The following is a 24,633-nucleotide window of genomic DNA, read 5'->3' as shown; positions in this document are numbered from 1 at the left end:
GTAAATCAAATTAGGAAGAAATATTTAAAGAGACCATCTGTATCTGGATTTTAATGTACTATCAAATATGTAACAAGATTGGAATACATATGATTATTACACATTCTAATGGCTCAGGAGGTATTAATATACCAACTTAAAACATTAGCATACTTTTCTGGAGACTCTACTAAGCTGTAATGTAAATTGCTCTAATGAAAGTCCATTCACAAAAGCAGCATTTTTAGGGATAAGATTCCTTTCTCTTTCTCAAATGAAAAAGAAACCAAATGCGAGGTGTGTCCAGAAAGTAAATAGAATGATATTTTAACCACTTCAATACAGGGCACTTTTACCCCCTTCCTGTCCAGGCCAATTTTCAGATTTCAGTGTTGTCACACTTTGAATGACAATTATGTGGTCATGCAACAGTGTACACATAAAAAATGTTTTATCATTTTTTTTCACACAAATAGAGCTTTTTTTTTTGGTGGTATTTAATCACCACTGAGTTTTTTTATTTTTCGCTAAACAAGAAAACCTTGAAATTTTGAAAAAAAACCAAACCTGTGTTTTTCTGTTTCTGTTATAAAATTTTGCAAATAAATAAAATGTTTTCATCAATTTAGGTCAAAATGTATTCTGCTACAATTCTTTGGAGAAAATACCCCAAATGAGTGTATATTATTTAGTCTGTAGTAAAGTTATAGAGTTCATATACAGTATATACAGTGGATATAAAAAGTCTACACGCCCGTTAAAATGTCAGGTTTCTGTGATGTAAAAAAATGAGACAAAGATAAATCTTTTCAGAACTTTTTCCACCTTTAATGTGACCTATAACTGTACAACTCAATAGAAAAACAAACGGAAATCTTTGGGGGGAGTAAACATAAAAAACTAAAATAATGTGGTTGCATAAGTGTGCACACCCTCTTATAACTGGGGATGTAGCTGTGTTCAGAATTAAGCAATCACATTCAAATTCATGTTAAATAGGAGTCTATACACACCTGCCATCATTTAAAGTGCCTTTGATTAACCCCAAATAAAGTTCAGCTGTTCTAGTAGGCCTTTCCTGACATTTGCTTAGTCACATCCTATAACAAAAGCCACAGTCCGCAAAGAGCTTCCAAAGCATCAAAGGGATCTCATTGTTAAAAGGTATCAGTTAGGAGAAGGGTACAAAAGAATTTCCAAGGCATTAGATATACCATGGAACACAGTGAAGACAGCCACTATCAACTGGAGAAAATATGGCACAATAGTGACATTACCAAGAACTGGACGTCCCTCCAAAATTGATGAAAAGACAAGAAGAAAACTGGTCTGGGAGGCTGCCAAGAGGCCTACAGCAACATTAAAGGAGCTGCAGGAATATCTGGCAAGTACTGGCTGCGTGGTACATGTGACAGCAATCTCCTGTATTCTTCATATGTCTGGGCTATGGGGTAGAGTGGCAAGACAGAAGCCTTTTCTTATGAAGAAAAACATCCAAGCCCTGCTACATTTTGCAAAAACACATCTGAAGTTTACCAAAAGCATGTGGGAAAATGTGTTATGGTCTGATGAAACCAAGGTTGAATTTTCTGGCCATAATTCCAAAAGATATGTTTGGCGCAAAGACAACACTGCACATCACCAAAAGAACACCATACCCACAATGAAGCATGGTGGTGGTGGCAGCATCATGCTTTGGGGCTGTTTTTCTTCAGCTGGAACTGTGGCCTTAGTCAAGGTAGAGGGAATTATGAACAGTTCCAAATACCAGTCAATACGGGCTCAAAACATTTAGGCTTCTGCTAGAAAGCAGAACCTGAAGAGGACCTTCATCTTTCAGCATGACAACGACTCAGAGCATACATTCAAATCAACAAAGGAATGGCTTCACCAGAAGAAGATTAACGTTTTGGAATTGCCCAGCCAGAGCCCAGACCTGAATCCGATCGAAAATCTGTGAGGTAATCTGTGAGGTGATCTGAAGAGGGCTGTGCACAGGAGATGCCCTCACAATCAGACAGATTTGGAGTGTTTTTGCAAGTAAGAGTGGGCAAATATTGCCAAGTTAAGATGTTGCATGCTGATAGACTCATACCCAAAAAGACTGAGTGCTGGAATCAAATCAAAAGGTGCTTCAACAAAGTATTCGTTTAAGGGTGTGCACACTTATGCAGCTATAGTATTTTTGTTTTTTAATTTTTACTTCCATCCACTTAAAAGATTTCAGTTTGTTGCTCAACTGAGTTGTACAATTTATAGGTTACATTAAAGGTGGAAAACATTCTGAAATTATCCATCTTTGTCTAATTTTTTTTACATCACAGAAACCTGACATTTTAACAGGGGTGTGTAGACTTTTTATATCCACTGTATATCTGACAATCGATCAGTCCTAATGTACCGGCCAATCTAATCTCTTGTGGCCCGAAAACGCCAGGATAGTGCAAATACCCCCCAAATTACCCATTTTTGGAAAACAGACAGTCCAAGGTGTTTAGTAAGAGGCATGGTGAGTTTCTTTGGAGGTTGTAATTTTTTGTTAAATTTTTTTGGAAAATGTAGAAATTAAAAAGAAAAAAAAATGATGATCAGTGTGCCCTGATGATCAATGTAGCACCAGCAGTGCCACCAGTCAGTGTCCATCAATGCCAGCTGTCAGTGCTCATCAATGCCAGCTGTCAGTGCTCATCAATGCCAGCTGTCAGTGCTCATCAATGTCAGCTGTCAGTGCTCATCAATGTCAGCTGTCAGTGCTCATCAATGTCAGCTGTCAGTGCTCATCAATGCCACCTGCCAGTGCCCATCAGTGCCTTATCAATGCCACATATCAGTGCCTACCAGTGCACATCAATGCCACATATCAGTGCCCAGCTGAGCTGCCTTTCAGTGGCACCTATCAGTGCCAGTCAGTGCCACCTATCAATGCCAGTCAGTGCCGCCTATCAGTGCCACCAATAAGTACAAGTCAGTGACACCAATCAGTGCCATATATGAGTGCTGCCTTTCAGTGCCCATCAGTGATGCCTGTCAATGCCCATCAGTGATGCCTGTCAATGCCCATCAGTGCCACCTACCAGTGCCACCTATCAATGCCCATCAGTGCAGCCTATCAGTGCCCATCAGTGCAGCCTCATTAGCGCACATGAGTGAAGGAGAAAAATCACTTATTTACAAAATTTTATAGCAAAAACTAAGAAAAAACTTTTTTCTTCAAAATTTTCAATTGTTTTTGGTTTGTTTAACAAAAAAATAAAAAACCCAGAGGTGATTAAATACCACCAAAAGAAAGCTCTGTCTCAAAAAAAGTATAAAAATATCATATGGGTACAGTGTTGCATGACCGCGCAATTGTCATTCAAAGTACGACAGCGCTGAAAGCTGAAAATTGGTCTGGACAGGAAGAGGGTATAAGTGCCCTGTAGGCAAGTGGTTAAATGCTAATGAAAACAGATAAAATAATAATATACTAGCATAAAAAAGGCAACAAATGGATTCATTTCTAGCCTTAGAACAGAAAACTCTAATTTGAATATTCACAGGAAATCTGTGATTCAGAGTTAAAAAACAAACAAAAAAAAACACAACAGCAGGCATCTGTACTCTCCATGCACTGCCTCTGCATTGTACCTGACATTTAAAATAAAAACGTGCCACTTAAAAATAGGATGTTGTCACACAGCCCTTCAGGTGCATAACTGAGTGGCTTGGAAATTAAGTCACAGTTTAATCAATGTACCCCACACACAACCACAAACAGAAAGTGTTCTAGAGAAGGAAGAGTAATTAACTTATAGTCACTTGTATTATCACATTGTTGCTGCTGTCTTTATCTTTTGTATAATATGAGCAGAGATAAAAGTCTTTGTATTTTGGGTTCCTGAATAGAACTCACCATATTTGGCACACAGGGATGTAGACAGACATACCCAGCTGACTGTATAATTTAAAGGGCATACCTAAACATTGAGATCTTTGGGGTGGAATTAACATTTATTTAATTCATTTTGTTGAAGATCACTGTTCACTTCACCTATCACTCATTTACTCAACAGTTGTACAGCAGATATCAAAAAGAATTACCCCCTCCCCCCTTTAATGTAATCACATTGTGTTGCTTTGCGTCACCTTGGATGGTCATGTCATTCTTCTCTTCACTGTCTCTTTTGGTAACGGTGAGGTATTTCTACTTTAGCTTGTTTTGCAAAATTTTGGTTTATATCCGTATTTTGTACTGCAATAAATGTTTTGTAATTTTCTATTTAGAAGCCGCAGTTTGTCCTCATTTGGACCTCTTAAACCATGGGTTCTTTACCCTTGGTTTTTGTCCAATAGTATCACTTAGGTCCCGAGGACACCACATATGTGTATCTATGTGAGTCGGCCTTAGATATTGGGGTCACCATTATCCATGTATGGTTTATATTTTTGTACCCCTTCTTTTCCTCTTTTTTGATTAATTTTTCAATTTAGTCCGCTGCCGTGTGAGTCCCGGTTTATTTTATTCTTTCATATGCTCTTGCACACTGAAGCTCGAAAGAGTTTTTTTTTACTGATCTAAAATGCAGATTATTTACAATGTGCCTGTACAAACAGGCGTAAAAACAAGCACTGTGTATTCTTGAGTACTTGAGTAAAAAAAAATAATATAGAAAAATCTGCGTTCCTGATCAGTGTTTTGCATAAATATGTGCATATGAGCATAAAGGCTATTGGATTTCGCATAGGGGTGTATTGCACATGTAAATGTGCATGCACTCAAATACACACAAAACAAACGTCTGAAATTACGTCCAGAAATGCTGATGCTCAAACATCAGTACAGTTTGCAAGAGGCCTAATGAAGGGTTATAATTCCTGTCAAGTCCCATTGTTTTTGGAACTTGGATACTGACTGCAATAAAAACTGAGCACTTCTAGCCATTTCCCATTCTTTAACCGCCTGCCATATAAGGAAATGATGGGTGGGCAGTGGCTCTCTCTTTTTGGGAGGACGTCATATGATGTCCTCCCACTCTAACTGTGCATGCCTGCCCCTGGGGGCACACAGAGATCGGTGGTGCGCTGTGTATCTGGGAACATAAACTAATTTCTCTTCATACATTTAGGCCAAAATGTATTCTGCTACATTTCAGTAGTACACACTAACCCAAATCCGTGTATGTTTAGTCTAAGTGGATGAATACCCCCAAAGGACCCCATTTTGGAAAGTGGACAGTCCAAGATATTTAGTAAGAGACACGGTGAGCTTTTTTGAAGTTGTAGTTTTTTGTCACAATTTTTTGAAAAATGGAAAAATTAAATAACTTTTTTTTTTTACAATTTTTTTTCATATACGGTCACAGAGCTATGCAGCTTTGTCATTCATTATTTTCAATTTTTTTTTACATACTTTGACCAGAGCAGTGCTGTCTTACCATAGTGCTACTGTTCTGCTCTGGGGAGATAATCGGGATTCCCAAGGAGACGTGGGAGACTTAAAAAGTGGAAACGTATAGGTTACACCTCGAACAAATGTATGAATCAATTAATGAAAAGTGATTGATATCTGGAAGAAAAAACTGCCAGAGCCAATATCTGGACTTTAAATGGTACTTAAAGCCAACTTAATTTCCATCCCCACTTGGAAGAAAGCCAAAACATGCCCAATCATATATTTTTGGGGATGAAATTTCCTGGTTTCACACCAGGACACACAGGACTTCCAAGGCCGATAATAAATCCTTCTGGACGAATGTTCCCTGGCCTTTAGTAAAGTAGAGATGACTGCAACCGAGACCCTTTGATCCTTCAGCACTTAATAACCAGGCTATCAAACCCAGCGTTTGTGAAGCATGGTGCAATATTGGTCCCTGAGACAGAAGGTATGGATAGGCCAGAAGTGCCCAAGAACTATCCACTGCCAGATTCACTATGTCAGTGTAGCATGTTCTTCTGGGCCAGGCTGGAGCCAGCAAGATTACAGGCATTAATTCCTCCTGGATAACGTGTAACAGACGTGGAAGCAGCTGAACTGGTGGGAAGGCATAAATCAGAGAAAAATGGTCCTAAGGTGGTACTAGGGTGTCCACCCCTATTCCATGTGGATCCCTTCTCCTGTATTCAAACCTATCTAGCTTTGCATTGAATATAGCACAAGGAGATCCACATCTGTAAAATGTCAAGTCAGAATATGATCCACCTCCTCTTGGGCAGCCAGACTCCTGGTGCCGCCTTGCTGATTGATATATGCCACCACCATGGCATTGTCCGCCTGCACTCTGACTTCAATTCCCTGCAACTGGACCGTCCAGTGATCCAGTGGAAACCGAACAGCCCGAAGCTCTAAATAGTGCATGGCCAAAATTACTTCCTGTGTAGACCATGCCCCCTGTACTCAAGAAGATCCTAGAATGGCTCCCCATCCTGACAGACTGGAATTGGCAGTCACAACCCTTCAAACTACTGGAAGTAACAACTTTCCCCTCTCCAGGTTTTGAGGAACTATTCACCAGTTCAATGCCTGCCACACAATGGGAGCGAAGGACACACAGCAATCCAGACACTGATCTCTCCTGTTCCATGCTGACATGACTTTGTAACGGTCTGGAATGAAACTGTGTGTGGGGAACAGACTCGAATGTGGTAACCATCTTCCCCAGCAGCCTCATGCAAAGGTGGATTGAACCTAGATTTCTCAGAGAAAGGCTAATTTTCTAGCAACAAAAACACTCTCACCTGAACAGTGTCCATGATTAGACCCAGATATTCTAGACTGGCATCAAAGCTGATTTCTCTAGATTGAACACCCAGCCGAGCCATTCCAGTGTACAAATCACAAGAGTCATGTTCTGCCCTAAAGGCATCACCGACCGATCCCTGAGCAACAGGTTGTCCAGATACCCCGGGATAGATACTCCGAGTCCTCAACAAGCCCAGTATTGGGGATAAGACTTTTGTGAATACCGAGGAGCTGTGGCCAGTCCAAAAACAGCCTAAAACAAGGAAGCTTTCTTTTGCTGATTTACGGTTAAAACAGCCTGCCCCCTATCTGCACAAGTGGGGGTGTCCCTTCACAGTGAAGAGAACTTGGACTCTGATTTAGATGACTGAGTGGACTAGGGCTTCTCCTGCCCCTGGCTCTGTGTTTTCCTCCTGAACCCAATTGCCTGTGGGTGCCGAAAGGACTGCCTGGATGATGAGGCACTGCCTACCGGGTCAGAAGAGCCCCTTTAAGCCAGATCCTTGCCCTTCCTTTAAAGTGGATAAAGGGAACTCTTCCTGCCAGACATGTTTTAGACATATTTATCCAAATCTTTACCAAACAGGCATTCTCCATAAAAGGAAAAACCAATACATATATATTGTTTTTTCTACAGAGCAGCTCAGCAGACCAGCTTTTCAAACATAGAACCCTACATGTACGAACTGAAACCAGACGGGCGGTGATTAACATTTAACATAGTCTGTATACACAGGTGCCAGCACTATAGGCACTTCACAATGTGAGTGTGCTATAATAAGCTGATCATTAGAAGAAGGATCTGAAACTTACTCCTTGACCAAAAGCACCTTTGGGAGATCATACGCTGTTTGACCTACCTGTGAAAAGGGCTCAAAATCCTCTGGTGAGTGTGCACTTTTTTATGAACACAAGTGGTATAGAGTCTGGGAGCTTGGATTGATCCTGCATCCAGTGAAAGACTTACATCATAGTGTGGTGTTGGGTTATACACTCTGGTGGACTTTTATTTTATTTCAAGTTGATAATTTTGCACAGACATGTGTACATGATGTATTAAGAATTTAGCAAGCAACTATCTTTATATATACCATTTTTTTTTCACATACTGTCATCAGTCAGTATACCTGATCATCACCACAGCAGCCATAGGATGACATTGTACTGCACTGTTGACAGTATATACTCAATGCAGTTAAGCTCCACCCCCTGCCACTGCAGCTATGATGTGGAGTAAAAAAAAAAAAATTACTCGGTTCAGTTAAGCTCCACCCCCCGGCCCCCCACCACTGCAGCTATGATGCGGAGTAAAAAAAAAATTTGAGTTTAAAAAAACAATGCCTTTTACTAAATACCTCAGACTGTCTACTTTCCAAAAAGGGGTCATTTGCGGTGTATTTTTACGGTCTTGGCATTTTAGGGCTTTAAGAAATGAGAGGCCGTCAGTACACCAGGACTTAACAATTTTCAAATATATACCATAGTTTGTAGACACAATATAATTAATATACACTTATTGGGATAACACATGTAGCAGAATAAATTTTGGTCTAAATTTATGAAGCAATTTGATGTTAAAATGTTTTAATTGGATATGTTTTGTAACAGAAAGTAGAAAATATTGTTTTTTGTTTTTCAAAAATGTCAGTCTTTTTTGTTTATATAAAAAAAGTCAGTGGTGATAAAATACCTCCACAAGAAAGCATTATTTGTGTGAAAAAATATAAATTTCACTTGGGTACAGTGTTGCATGACCGCACAATTGCTAGTTAAAATACTGCAGTGCAAAATAGCAAAAAAATACCCTGGTCATGAAGGGAGTAAAACTTTCCGGAACTGTAGTGGTTAAAACTGAAGCAGACATTATCTTGAACAGCTGTGCATAGAATCAGCTCCTATCTTTCATTTTCAACTGAACAAGCTGAAGATAGAAGTGGGCTGGTTTACACAGCTGCACCAAATTCTGTCTTCCCCAGTCTTAATAAAGTCCTCCCACTATACTTTCCCGTTTCAGTGAAATCTAGGATTTTGTGTTCAGCAAAATAATAGAACTAGTCTAGTGCCTAAGCATGTTTGCATGGTAGTGTGTGTTTGTATATATTTTAGAAATGCACACTACAGTATATATTCTTTGTTAAAATAGGTCTAAAGCAACAAAGGAAAGTGATCATACCACCATGGAAAGTTTACTACAAGATATCAGTTAATGTATTCTCTAGACTTCATACATTATCAGGTACTCACCACAGGCTGTTTTGTAATATCCACTAGATCTTTAAGGTTGTAATACTGATGCTTCTCAAAAGCAGAGAACAGCATATCGAGAACCTGCTGCTTGTCCGCACGGGCACGTTTGCCATCATCTTTTTTCTTCTTCTCATAATCAATCTGTATATACAGGAAGATATATAAATTTTACAGACAAGAGTTCAATACAAGTTAATAGAAAATAGACAGACATATACAAATATTGCCATACACATTACATACGGTAATTATAAATAAATGCATAATATCAGAAATATAGTTGTCAGACCAGTGTAAGATACATGGCAGGCAACAGAGCATGAAAAAAGTCACGTTATGACAATATCACATTTCATAAGTATTCAAGTTAAGGTAACTTATAAGGAAGACCGTTAGAGAACAGAATTCTGATTAAACAGAACTTTATGTCTAGGGAAGGGAATGACAGGGAATGACAGGGAAGTCCAACTTTTTGACCTTCCTAGGACACATTATAAGAAGAGAAATAGTCTTGGGCCGCACATAAAAATATACTAACAATAAGGATAGCTGATGTGCCTAGCAGTGATCACCGCAGGTAATTGTTGGCTGTGTAGAGAACAGCGAATAGGTGCAGCTGCTGGAAAACGGCTATTATAATGAACGGGGCTAGCAGCCGCACCTACCAGCTGAGAGGTGCAGGAGGAACTGTGGCTACAATTTGCACCAGCCCTAACTACCAGTGAGAATGAAGCCTATGTACGTGTTGTGTGGGGAGGTTGGGGGGGGGGGGGGTTGTGGGCAGGGGCACTCCCCTAGATCCAACCATGCAGCCTTTACTTACCTAGCGCACCTGTATTCCCCTCTGCCGATGCTATTGCAAACATGGCATCCCTCCGGACGTGCATTTGCCTGCCTGGTCAATGTAGGCTGCCGCGGCTGCTATGTCTGCATGGCATTTCTGGAGTCCATACAGCCGTGCATAAGCCAAGCATATCTGTGTCGGTGGCGTAGCTGCTGTGCTTGCTTGCACAGCATCCCTCCAGATGGGCCCGGGCAGCATCCTAAACTCTCTGAGGTTGCGGGTTAGACACCCCTATTTTAGGATAACATGACCAGCAAGTGAAGTATATAGGATAGCCAATGAAAAAATGAAAGGATGAAGTGGCTACAAGGCAGAAAAGAAAAACAGAAAAGGCGAGAAAGCAAGAAAAATAAGCAATGAACGCTCTTTCAATGTTTTACCAAACTGAGTTGTTTTCTAAGGCACAGGGGGACGATAATTCCACTGGAACATTTTTCCCATAATACAAGGAATGCATTAAGGTAAAAAATGTTCTGTCTTTAGAACCACTTTAAAGACTTACTAAAACCAGGACCCTGCATTCACTATATCTGGTCTCCACAGTACACACAACATGGAAATGCAATTATTTTAGTAAATATAAACTGCTATATATCTTTTCTCATCAGCAGTTAGAGCAGTCTTTCACTTCAGCAGAACACTGGTTAAAGCTTGTAGGAGTTTTATTTCTGCTCTAGGAGAATGCAAAACCCCTGACCCTCTGTCTGGACAGTGCTGATTGGCCCTGTGCTGATCACATGCACTCTCCCAAGAAAAAAATAAGCAATACACAACTAACTGAGCAAGTGCATGTGACTATGGGTTCAGTCTGTCTTATCAGGTGGACAGTGGAAGAAGAGGAGGGGCAGAGAAAACAGGACCAAACAGACTTTTTATACAATGCAGAGGATTAACCCCTTAGGTTCCACAGTGAGTATAACAAGCATGCTTTACTGCATATACAGACTAAAGTGTTACTAAACCCACAACAGTAAAATCAAAGACTAAGCATCAGCACACCAATCAAGAAACTAACATTCTCAAAACACAAAAATCAAAAACAAAAAAAACACAAACATTTCCATCCAAGTCAACTGACTCTGAGTCCAACAAGGGTGTCCAATTAATGCCATTTTAATATAAGTGACAAGAAACTTTAATGGTGATCAGTCTTTAAAGCAGAAATTAAAAAGCCATATGTGCACTTTATATAAGCATTTGTTTACTGTTTTACTTGCCAAATGTGTTGTAGCTCTGCACAGCCAGTCTTGTGATTTACATATCTATTCAACATGGTAAAACCATTACTAGAGCGGATTTTCATAAAACTTTACTGACACTTTTCTGTTAGTATGCTTCCGTTAAAATGGTTTAAATTCTGCAGCTTTACTGACATATGCATCAGATTCAGGTAGTTCTTACAAAGTGCCACTATTGTTGCACCAAATTCAAAAAGAATTAACTTCAATTTGTAGATAATAAAACTGGATCTAATTAAAGTGATATTAAACCTCAATGCAAACATTATCTTGCAGCTTACCAATGGTGGCTTCATTTGTTTTCTTTTGTAGGATTTCTTTCCCATATTTTTACCTGGTGATCCAGCCAGTAAGCCTGTTGGTTTTCAAAACAACAAGCTCTCTTGCAGATGCAGCAGTTAGAGGAATAAAACACACTATTTACCACTGACAAGGATGCTTACAATGATCAGCTTTTATTTATGTAAAACCTTTACCACAAAAGAAAAAAAAAACAATTGTGTTTACTGCTTATACAGTGAGGAACAGAAGTATTTGAACACCCTGCGATTTTGCAAGTTCTCCCACTTAGAAATCATGGATGGGTCTGAAATTCACATTGTAGGTGCATTCCCACTCTGAGAGACAGAATTTAAAAAAAAATTCAGGAAACCACATTGTATGATTTTTAAAGAATTTATTTGTCTTGCACTGCTGAACATAAGTATTTGAGAGCCAGAATTCTTGCTGTTTCTTAGTTGTTCAAAGACCTGTTACTGTGCATTTAAAAAGTCCACCTCTACTCCACTCAGTAATCTAACTTAGTAGCACCTGTCTGAGCTCTTTAAAGACACCTGTCCACCCCACAGTCAATCAGACACCAACTACTACCATGGGCAAGAGCTGTCAAAAGACACCAGAGACAAAATTGTGGACCTCCACAAGGGCTACGGGGCAATTGCCAAGCAGCTTGGTGAAAATAGATCAACTGTTGGAGCAATTGTTAGAAAATGGAAGAGGCTAAAGACGACTGTCAGTCTCCCTCGGACTGGGGCTCCATGCAAGATCTCACCTCGTGGGGTATCACTGATGATAAGAAAGGTGAGGAATCAGCCCAGAACTACAAGGGAGGAGCTGGTCAATGACATGAAGAGAGCTGGGACCACATTTTCAAAGGTCACTGTCGGTAGAACACTACGCCGTCATGGGTTCAAATCATGCATTGCACGGAAGGTTCCCCTGCTCAAGTCATCACATGTCCAGGCCCGTCTGAAATTTGCCAATGACCATCTGGATGATCCAGAGGAGGCATGGGAGAAAGTCATGTGGTCAGATGAGACCATAGTAGAACTTTTTGGTCTAACCTTCACTCGTCGTGTTTGGAGGAAAAAGAAGGATGAGTTGCATCCCAAGAACACCATCCCTACTGTGAAGCATGGGGGTGGTAACATCATGCTTTGGGGGTGCTTTTCTGCGAAGGGGACAGGACGACTGCACTGTATTAAGGAGAGGATGAATGGGGCCATGTATTGTGAGATTTTGAGCAACAATCTCCTTCACTCAGTCAGAGCAATGAAGATGGACCTTGGCTGGGTCTTCCAACATAACAACGACCCGAAGCACACAGCCAGGATAGCCAAGGAGTGGCTCCGTAAGACATATATCAAGGTTCTGGAGTGGCCTAGCCAGTCTCCAGACCTAAATCCAATAGAACATCTTTGGAGGGAGCTGAAACTCCGTGTTGCTCAGCGACAGGCCCAAAATTTGACAGATCTAGAGGAGATCTGTGAGGAGGAGTGGGCCAAAATCCCTGTTGCAGTGTGTGCAAACCTGGTCAAGAACTACAGGAAACGTTTGACCTCTGTAATTGCAAACAAAGGCTTCTGTACCAAATATTAACACTGATTTTCTCAGGTGTTCAAATACTTATGTTCAGCAGTGCAAGACAAATTAATTCTTTAAAAATCATACAATGTGATTTCCTGAATTTTTTTTTAAATTCTGTCTCTCGGAGTGGGAATGCACCTACAATGTGAATTTCAGACCCCTCCATGATTTCTAAGTGGCAGAACTTGCAAAATCGCAGGGTGTTCAAATACTTCTGTTCCTCACTGAAAGCGTGAGCTGGAGTTTGGCTTCAGTTTGTTAGTGTATCTAAATCGATGAGTACATCTAACACTACGCTTCCCACATTAACAAGACTGCTGTTCAAAGGTGCTCCTGTGCTCCTTTATCCAGAGAGGGGGCACTCTAATACAGGAGGTGTGTTACTGGCAAGATCACCAGGTAAAAACACAGAGGGAAAACAAATAGAGCTGACACATCTAATGATTGGTAAGCTGCAATATATTACATTTTTGATTTCGGGTTTAATACCGCTTTAAGACCAACTTAGACTTGGCGTACAGAGATGGGCAGAGTGTTTGTCTCTGTATTTTGTGCAGCAGAACAGCATGTTTTCAGCTACCACCCCCTCCCCACCTGTAACTGGTTGTCAAGGACGCTGTAAAAGTGGTGTGGAGTCTAATGGGAAAAGCTGAGGACCTAGATCCCAATCAGGAGTGTGCTCTTCTTGTGATTAGCCAAAGACAGTGGGTGGGTTCTATAGACAATAGCAAGCTGTCTACCACAAGGGGAGTGGATCAGATGGGAAACTAGTGTCTCTGAATCCCAACTAGTCTCCACTCACCCAGCTACTCCAATGTCTGTGTCATAGCTGCAGTGGCGAGTGGGAGTACAAACTGTCCATGTAGATCTAAAATAATGACAAGCAGCAGTTGCTTGGTCCAATAATTCAGAATTTATTAAAACCTCAATGACACCTCTGCTTTAAAAATGTACACTTTTTAACACCGTCTTCTACGATTAATGAACTGTGGTGTGTTAACCCATAACATAGCTTAAAATACTTAAAATGCATTTTTAAATATAACAAATTACGGGGAGAGTAAGTGCAGCCAAAACTGTCATTTTAATGTATTGCCATTTGTCCTCTGATATTTATTGCTTTCTCATAAATTCCTCTAAACTCTTTATTAAATCGAATGTTTGTTATACTGTGAAAATATCTGTAATTAAACATGATTACTGTTTTGACATTTTGGCTCATAAAGTTAGGTTTGAATTGAATTTGCTGAAAGCTATGTAACTCAAGAGATGTGGCTCAGACAATGTGGGATAAGGACATTGTCTATTAAAATGAATACAATTTTTCCCACGTGTATTCATATAATTAGTTTGAAAACCAGGCAAGAGAATGCTCGGCATTGAACAGCCTTACAGAAGGATCCAGCTTATTGCTGACACTGTACTGACAGAACACTAGGCACAGAGGGCATTTACAAATTGTAGGTTCCTAAAAGAGATGGGTATTTGTGAAATTGCTCAATAAAGCAGAGATCCAACTGTAAAAAAAAAAAAACAAAAAAAAAAAAAACGAAAAGTCAGCAGCTACAAAAACTGTAGCTGCTGACTTTTAAAATACAACCACTTACCTACTTCTCAGTCCAGCGGTGTCCTCACCACCGCTGGTTTCACCAGCCGTCTTCTCTCCCTGGTGCCGGCATCTTCAGTGTGGGCACCCAGCTGCGACAGCTTGCAACTTCACAGCAGGGTGCCCACTGCGCATGCGGGAGAAGCGATGCGCTTTGTGAATAGCCCGTAGTCTTCTGGGTCCTGTCATGTGCCCAAGAAGACTACGGGGAGGGAGGGGGGAGGACAACTTGCGCTTCTGATCCCCTTAAGAGATCGCAGCGAAAGTAGGAGCAAGTACCTGTCAAATTCGGGTACCCACTCCCCCCTCGCTCCCCAAAGGTGCCAATCATTAATGGGGAGTGGGGGACAAAGACTTAAGGTGAAACTTCCTCTTTTGGGTGGAGCTCCGCTTTAATGCAAGAAGGATTGCTATAAAAGACTGTATATACAGTGAGGAACAGAAGTATTTGAACATCCTGCGATTTTGCAAGTTCTCCCACTTAGAAACCATGGAGGGGTCTGAAATTCACATTGTAGGTGCATTCCCACTCTGAAAGACAGAATTAAAAAAAAAATTCAGGAAATCACATTGTATGATTTTTAAAGAATTTATTTGTGTTGCACTGCTAAACATAAGTATTTGAACACCTGAGAAAATCAGTGTTAATATTTGGTACAGAAGCCTTTGTTTGCAATTACAGAGATCAAACGTTTCCTGTAGTTCTTGACCAGGTTTGCACACACTGCAACAGGGATTTTGGCCCACTCCTCCACACAGATCTCCTCTAGATCTGTCAGGTTTCAGGGCTGTCGCTGAGCAAAACGGAGTTTCAGCTCCCTCCAAAGATGTTCTATTGGATTTAGGTCTGCAGACTGGCTAGGCCACTCCAGAACCTTGATATGCTTCTTATGGAGCCACTCCTTGGTTATCCCGGCTGTGTGCTTCAGGTCGTTGTCATGTTGGAAGACCCAGCCACGACCCATCTTCAATGCTCTGACTGAGGGAAGCAGGTTGTTGCTCAAAATCTCACAATAAATGGCCCCATTCATCCTCTCCTTAATACAGAGCAGTCGTCCTGTCCTCTTCGCAGAAAAGCACCCCCACAGCATGATGTTACCACCCCCATGCTTCACAGTAGGGATGGTGTTCTTGGGATGCAACGCATCCTTTTTCCTCCAAACACGAGTGAAGTTTAGACTAAAAAGTTCTACTTTGGTCTCATCTGACCACATGACTTTCTCCAATGCCTCCTCTGGATCATCCAGATGGTCATTGGCAAACTTCAAACGGGCCTGGACATGTGATGACTTGAGCAGGGGAACCTTCCGTGCAATGCATGATTTGAACCCATGACAGCGTAGTGTTCTACCAAGAGTGACCTTTCAAACTGTGGTTCCAGCTCTCTTCATGTCATTGACCAGCTCCTCCCTTGTAGTTCTGGTCTTATTCCTCACCTTTCTTACCATCAGTGATACCCCACGAGGTGAGATCTTGCATGGAGCCCCAGTCCGAGGGAGACTGACAGTCGTCTTTAGCCTCTTCCATTTTCTAACAATTGCTCCAATAGTTGACCTATTTTCACCAAGCTGCTTGGCAATTGCCCCGTAGGCCTTTCCAGCCTTGTGGAGGTCCACAATTTTGTCTCTGGTGTCTTTTGACAGCTCTTTAGTCTTGCCCATGGTAGTAGTTGGCGTCTGACTGTGGGGTGGACAGGTGTCTTTAAAGAGCTCAGACAGGTGCTAAGTTAGATTAATGAGTGGAGTAGAGGTGGACTTTTTAAAGGCACAGTAACAGGTCTTTGAGAGCCAGAATTCTTGCTGTTTCTTAGGTGTTCAAATACTTATGTTCAGCAGTGCAAGACAAATAAATTCTTTAAAAATCATACAATGTGATTTCCTGAATTTTTTTTTAAATTCTGTCTTTCAGAGTGGGAATGCACCTACAATGTGAATTTCAGACCCCTCCATGATTTCTAAGTGGGAGAACTTGCAAAATCGCAGGGTGTTCAAAATACGTCTGTTCCTAACTGTACATCTAGCTGATATACATCCAAAATAATAGTTTCTTCTAGTGGTACCAACCATTTACCATCCACAGAGCCTTGAACTCATATTAGATTTATTTTTAAGCTAAGTCCACCCAAATGGACTTAGGTGCCTGCCATCTTGCCATCACCACCTACTGTTATGAAAAGTGCCTTGAAAAAATATTCATACCCCTTAAAATTTTTAACATTTTGTCATGTTACAACCAAAATCATAAATTTATTTTATTGGGATTTTATGTGATAGACCAACACAAAGTGGTACATAATTGTCAAGTGGAAGGAAAATGATAAATGATTTTTACAATTGTTGACAAATATGTGAAAAAAGTGTGGAGTGCACTTGTATTCAGCCCCTTACTCTGATACCCCTAACTAAAATCTAGTGGAACCAATTGCCTTCAGAAGTCACTTAATTAGTAAATAGAGTCCACCTGTGTGTAATTTAATCCCAGAATAAATAAAGCTGTTCTGTGAAGCCCTCAGGTTTGTTAGAGAACAATAGTGAACAAACAGCATAATGAAGGCCAAGGAACACACCAGACAGGTCAGGAATAAAGTTGAAGTTTAAAAGTGTCTCTAAACCCACAACAGTAAAATCAGTCTGGATATGCAGTAAAGCATGCTTGGTATACTCACTGTGGAACTGAAGGGGTGAATCCTCTGTGTAAAAATGATGTTTGATTCTGACTTCTCTGATCCTCCCCTTCTTCCAGTGTCTACTAAATATCTCCTGATAGAACAGAGGCTCTGGGGCAAGCTACACATGCACAGTTTTTTTTTTATTTCTTGGGAGAGTGCATGTGATCAGCACAGGGCCAATCAGCACACTCCAGACAGAGGTCAGGGGTTATGCATAATCCTACAGGAGAATAAAAACTCTCTGCACTGTTCAATCCATCATCTGAAAATGGAAAGAGTATGGCACAACTGCAAACCTATTAAGAAATGGCCGTCCATCTAAACTGACAGGCAGGGCAAGGAAAGCATTAATCAGAAAAGCAGCTAAGAGGCCCATAACAAGTCCCATTTGAAGTTTGCAGGAAGCCATGTGGGGGACACAGCAAATGTGGAAGAAGGTGCTCTGGTCAGATGAGACCAAAATTGAACTTTTTGGCTTAAAAGCAAAACGCTACGTGTGGCAGAAAAATAACACTGCACAACACCCTGAACACACCATCCCCACTGTGAAACATGGTGGTGGCAGCATCATATTGTGGGGATGCTTTTCTTCAGCCGGGACAGGGAAGCTGATCAGAGTTGATGGGAAGATGGATGGAGCCAAATACAGGGCAATCTTACAAGAAAACCTGGTAGAGTTTGCAAGAGACTTGAGACTGGGGCAGAGGTTCACCTTCCAGCAGGACAACACAGCTAAACATACAGCCAGAGCTACAATGAAATGATTTAGATCAAAGCATATTCATGTGTTAGAATGGCCCAGTCAAAGTCCAGACCTGAATCCAATTGAGAATCTGTAGCAAGACTTGAAAATTGCTGTTCAGAGATGCTCTCCATCCAATCTGACAGAGCTTGAGGTATTTTGCAAAGAAGAATGGACAAAAATTTCACTCTCTAGAGAGCAAAGTTGGTAGAGACATCCCAAAAAGACTTGCAGCTGTAATTGCAGTGAAAGGTGGTTCTACAAAGTATTGACTCAGGGGGACTGAATACAAAGGAACGCCACACATTTCAGATATTTATTTGCAAAAAAATTTGAAAACCGTTTATCATTTTCCTTCCACTTCACAATTATGTGCCACTTTGTGTTTGTCCATTACATAAAATCCCAATAAAATACATTTATGTTTTTGATTGTAACATGACAAAATGTGGAAAATTTCAAGGGGTATGAATACTTTTTCAAGGCACTGTATTCTTCATGGCCAATGGATATTTCCACTAGAAGTCTAAATATTAAACATTAAATTAGTATCAGTTAAGACTGGGGGGGGGGCTACTCACATATTAAGCTAACCTCCAAGGACAACATTCACCCAATAATAGAAATACGGTAGACTGAGCCCTAACAGTAAACATGATTTGCAAGAGAACACTTTAGATGCTGTGTTCTGTCTCTAACTAGTGTAGGTTATGTTGTTACTCTTCCTTATTCTAGTTCCTATCCTTGTGAAAGTAGACAAGTAGTAAGATTAAACCTCCCTAGGGAGCACACAAATGCCAAAAAAACCTTGCAGGGGTTCTAATGCTTTTCCATGCTGCCACAAATTATTGACCTGGATACTAGAAGGGTGAGAGGATTTAAGTACCCCACATAATGCAAAGATGTAAACATCTGGTGGACACTGAACCCCGTCATACCCCATCCAAAATTGAAATAGACATTTATCCGTGATATGCTGCTGCATGGAAGCAATGTTTATGTTTATATGATATGCCTGTTTGAAAAAAATGAAGTGAAACATATTAACCAATGCATCATTTAAGATGTAAGCGCAGCAGACCACGCTGTTTATTGTAAATTTACCTTTCATACTAATCTACAGGATATTTGCATTGCTCAGCGGCACTGTTATTATTAAATTACAGAGCAGATGGCCCGGATAAAACAAATACAGCCGATAATTGTAGAAACTGGCAACCACTGCCTCGTAGCCAGAAGCAAAGGGAACATCAGATGAGCAAGACTTCAAGTATGAAAATATAACTGCAGCAAAATGCCTACTAGAAGAAACACTTTAAATCACAATGTGATGATGTAAGTAAATAATAGTTTCTCAGAAAAATGCTTTTACGAAGAAAGATGACAGAATATTGGTATCGGGCATATAATTGTACCAGTGCTTCATACAGTGATCTTGTTGAATGATGAATACATTTGTGAGCACTCTAAAATGCTCCATGCAACGTTACTTTGTGTTAATCAGATTCAAAGTATACATCAATTTGTTGCAAGCAGTCACAGAAGGTGCTTCACATCTAATTTGCAGTGCAAGCTTACAAATAACATTCTGCTTAAATAGTACTGCAAGTCAGGCTACTAAAAGTTATTAGACAATTGTCAGGTTGAGTAAAGTTAATCTCCCACCAATGTCCATGCCAGCGCAGCTTTTAGAACTAATACTACAGCAGCCAGACAATTTAGAGAGACAACTCTATTAATCAAAGTAAAACATTTAGACTAACTTGTACAGCTTAATTGTATTCCTATTGATCTAAAGAGAAAATATGCCATCCAAACAGTTCTAAATATGTATCACAGAAGGAGAAACAAACCTCAAAACTATTACTAGCACATACTATAAATCCTAGTATAATTATAGAGACCCTGTCATCATGTGGTACTCCTTAAACTAAAGGAATGTGGGAAATCTGTGCTGACAGTACTTATGGGAACCCTGCCTGCTCAGCAATGCTCCCCCGAAATAGCAGAGATATCTGTACAGTAATTCTACAGAAAAATCAACATTTCTGGGCGTGTTGGTAAGAGAGCAGCTACATAGGTAATAAGTAACTAGCGCATTTGGAGTAAATGGCAAATTCGGTAGTGAGACTTTTTTTTTTTTTAAATTGATAATTTTCTTAATTTACTAATGTAATCAAAGTTAGCTTTTAGGACTTTACTGTCTACTGCTTACATTTCTGCTATGCACCGACACACACCTGTTATGCTGCTCATTAAGGTATCTGAATGAGCTTCCAAATGTACCAAGAAAAGTGCATGCAATATTTTTAAAAACAGAGTACATCAGAACACATGGTAGAGTGTTACCATGCTTTGTGGTGTGCATAACGTGTGTTGCAGTATGGTTTAGTAACAAACATATCACAATGCAACTGTGTGAATCAGGCCTAAGCCAAAATTGGCATAATCTAGTGCGTTTTTGATGCATTCCAGGTCATTTTTCTCCCCTCTTTTTTTCTTCAATTTAGATGGGGACATGTATGTTTCGGTATGTTTTTGATGCGTTTTGCCGCGTTCCAGTGCAGTTCTATGCAGAGGAGATGCAGCGTGTTCTGCTTTTTACCTGCGGCTGGAGCACACTGGAACTGCAAGCACTGATGTGGACTATGACATTGACAACCATGTAGCCTATTTTCTCAGCATTTTGGATGCAGATGAAAAGTAACTGAAAGGCATGTGGTGTGAACTGGCCCTCAATCTGCTTCCTTTCTGTTCTTTTCTTCTTCAGAGCTCATCTCTGCAACCCTGCGTACCCATTGGCTTGTGTGGCACGGGCGTCATGTGTTTCCATGACACCGGCGACCTGCCTCCACTTCGTCCTGCCCGGCGCCAACGTCATGGGTTTCCATGATAACAGCGGCTGGTGCAGGAATAACATTGAGCGCATGCGTTAGTAGTAAACTCGCATGGTGCATGCAGGTGACATGCGTTGCCTTGACACTGTGGGCCACTGCACCAAAATGACCACTGTAGGTGTGTCCTCATTGCAGCTCACTTGACAATAGGAGACACCCCCCCCCCCCCCACATCTCTGGGCAACAGCTTTTGGGCTCATGTACACTGCAGCTGTTAAACTCACGTTCAGGAGCTTTTCTGCATTTTTTTTTAGCAGCCCCTGTACTCCCTAATGTTTTCCTATGTGTCCATGTACACTATGTCATCTACAGTCGGTTTTTTTAACACACCAAACTTGCGCTCAGGAGTAGATTTTATCAGCGTTTCAAACGCCAAATGCTTGAAAACGCATGTAAATGTGGCTAACCGCGTTTATAAGCGTTTGCGTTTAGAAGCGTTTTTTCACTGTTCCATATCCAGAACCTTTTTTCATCATCAAAAATGCATGCAAAGCGTTTTCCATGTATTCAAAACGGACCCGGTACACCAGCACAGTCAATTCCAGGTTTTGCGTGAAGGAAAAATTGGTAGAACGTGCCGCATTATGCTCATGATGGGATCTATAGTGAATACAACTAGAAAAGACAGGTCATCTCAACACATACTGCTCTGTCTGCTTCTGCTTTCTCTATTTCTCTCAAAATGTCTGAAATAGTTAATTTTTTTATGTTTTTCAGTGCATTCTGGGCATTTTGAAAGGTCTCCTGAGGTTATCTTAAAAAAACGCTTCTAAACGCAAATGTGCATAAATGCAGTATGCAAACGTGGCTAAACAGACGTTTTTTAACCTATGTTTTCCAGCAGTCAGTTTCCATTGTTCAGAAGAGTTTTCCAAATGTCCCGTGTACATGAGCCCTTAATCTTCTGTCAGGGACATATATGCTGCTGATCGTTGTTTCCATAATACAACGCTGCTTTCAGCTGACACTTTATTACAATCCGGGGAGTACTATGATACACATGTGACCACAATGTTTATATCCCCGGGAATGCAGTTTATGCACATCTAATTCTTGTTTTATGGTTAATTTATTTTAGCAGTTTATAATGTTTGTTTACATTGATTTTAATGCATTTTTGGAGGGGACATGACATTATGGGGTGGGGCCAGGCTCATTTTACTTCACTTTGATCGGTTGATTGTTTTCTTAAATAGTTCTCCAGTTTCTGTCAGAATTTGCCACATGCCTGCGAGACTCCCAAACGTTGCCTTGCTGTAACTATGTAATCGTTCATTAAAACGTTTGAACCCATAATGGTGATCCTCGGTGTGCTGGTGACATCCTCCCTTGTTGGACCCTAAGGTGTTACCTGTGCATCCACCCCTATTGCCACTGGGACTCTCGACATGGACACAACCTGTATAACCTGTTGTAGAACCTGGAAGTCAGTAGATACGCATCCAGAGTTCCCCAACGCTGGCAGATTGCCAAGAATGTCTCCAGATGCAGGGACCATTCTCCCAGTATCAGCCGCTGTCCTCTTGGGGAAAAAACCTCCTGCCAGTTTTCTATACCTGGAATAGGTACTGCTGACAGAGAGCACATGCTGTTTTTCCCCAGACAGAATGTGGTTCACCTTTTCCTGAAACGCATGACTCCTGGTGCTGCATTGGTGGTTGATATACGCCACTGCCATGGCATTGTCGGACTGAACCTTGATCACAACCTGTGCAATGGGTTCATCCAATAATCCAGTGCAAGGCGTATTGCCTGAAGTTCCAAACATTGATGGGCAGTGTTCCCTCCTGTGGAGAAAAAAGTCCCCTGAACTGTAGCCACCTTTAAATCAGCCCATCAACCAGGGACACTGGCATCAATGGTTGCTGTCTTCCATATTACTGGAAGGAAAATTACCCCTTCTCCAGATACCGAACAACCACCAATTCAGACTCTGCAATACCCGAGGGACAAAGTCCTTTGGAGACATATAGAATGTTCCAATACAAAAGACCTGGAGTGGAACCGCACAAAGCAAACCGCTTCAATGTAGATATTATTTCCTCATGCAGAGGTGTACTGAAGGATACCTATTGCTTCTTACATTTCGCTTTAAACTTGAAATCAACTGCTCCCTGAGCAAAGGAACCATAAGGTACTATGAGACTGACACCACCCTGTGTCCTCAGTAAGCCCAGCAACAGGGTTAGGAGCTTTGCAAACACTCGGAGGGCTGTGGCTAGTCCAAAGGGCAGTGCCCCAAAACAATAAAATGGCGATTCTCTATTGCAATCACAGAACCCCTGATGAGCCTAACAAATTTTCACAGGAAGATATGAATCATTAAGAACTATGGAGAACCCGAACTCTAACTCTTGCAGAGAAGCCACCTCTAATTGAACTGATCCCATCTGAAACAGAAGGATGTCTAGACTTAAGTCTAGTGCCTTGAGATCCAAGACAGACCTCACACCCGTTTGGTTTAGGGCCTGGGAACCCATGAAGTGTCTCAAATCACCTCAGAGACTGCCCTAGCATCCTCTGCCCGAGATACTTCTCAAAACACAGCCGTCTCAGAGTCTGGAGGGGAAAAGCTTACAACACCTGGTATACTCAGGCAGTCTACCCTCCATGTAGTAACCAGGGTTTGACCCTGATTAGATTCTGAGTTCAGATGAGATCAGGCGCATACAGGGTAATGCGGCCGTAGACTCTCTCTGCCACCAGGAACAGTTGCAATACAAGACAAACACAGTGGCCCAGATACCCCTGACACCACTGGTTTATCGTGAAATGCGACCACCAGATTACCCCTACCACTGGACCCGAGGGCGGTGTATCTGCCTCTCTGCTGGCTACCTCTTTTGGGACCTTTTAAGAAAAAAAAGGCAGCAACTATATTGTCACCTCACTATGCAGTCCCGCAAGGGATATATGTCCACAGCCATCTTAGTCTATAGTTTTGTGATACAGTTATACAGGCAAGCAAGCCTGCAGCTATGCAGGCACATAGGCATGTACAGTACCTTGCAAAAGTATTCATACCCCTTGATATTTTCCACAGTTTGGCATGATACAACAAAAAATGTAAATGTGTTTTATTGGAATTTTATGTGATAGACCAACACAAAGTGGCACATAATTGTGAAGTGGAAGGAAAATGATAAATGATTTTCAAAATTTTTAACAAATATATATCTGAAAAGTGTGGCGTGCATTTGTATTCAGCCCCCTTTACTCTGATACCACTAACTAAAATCTATTGGAACCAATTGTCTTCAGAAGTCACCTAATTAATAGAGTCCACCTGTGTGTAATTTAATCTCAGTATAAATACAGTTGTTCTGTGAAGCCCTCAGAGGTTTGTTAGAGAACATTAGTGAACAAACAGCATAATAAAGGCCAAGGAACACACCAGATAGGTCAGGGATAAAGGTGCGGAGAAGTCTAAAGCAGAGTTAGGGTATGAAAAAATGTCCCAAGCTTTGAACAGCTCACGGAGCACTGTTCAATCCATCATCCAAAAACAGAAAGAGTATGGCACAACTGCAAACCTACTAAGACATGGCTGACCACCTAAACTGACAGGCCGAGCAAGGAAAGCATTATTCAGAGAAGCAGCCAAGAGGCCCAATGGTAACTCTGGAGGAGCTGCAGAGATCCTCAACTCAGGTGGGAGAATCTGTCCACAGGACAACTATTAGTCGTGTACTCTACAAATCTGGCCTTTATGGAAGAGTAGCAAGAAGAAAGCCATCGTTGAAAGAAAGCCATAAGAAGTCCCATTTGTAGATTGCGATAAGCCATGTGGGGGACACAGGAATTATGTGGAACAAGGTGCTCTGGTCA

General features: G+C 41.1%; 1 protein-coding gene across 1 annotated transcript in view; it reads right to left on the bottom strand.

Moving 5' to 3' along the window:
• The window catches only part of GTF2F2 (general transcription factor IIF subunit 2), a 331,921-nt gene that overhangs the window by 38,155 nt on the left and 269,133 nt on the right, over positions 1–24,633 (bottom strand). Inside the window, exon 8 of the mRNA XM_089678738.1 lies at positions 8,942–9,085. Within this exon, the coding sequence (XP_089534864.1) occupies positions 8,942–9,085 (144 nt within the window). The remainder of the gene's footprint in view (positions 1–8,941; positions 9,086–24,633) is intronic.

This window comes from Staurois parvus, unplaced genomic scaffold, assembly GCF_062004578.1.
Source record: "Staurois parvus isolate SC_StPar_1 unplaced genomic scaffold, SC_StPar_1.0 ptg000017l, whole genome shotgun sequence".
NCBI lineage: Eukaryota > Metazoa > Chordata > Amphibia > Anura > Ranidae > Staurois > Staurois parvus.
The sequence above is the reverse complement of the archived record's forward strand: the minus strand, read 5'-3'. Positions and strand labels throughout refer to the sequence as shown.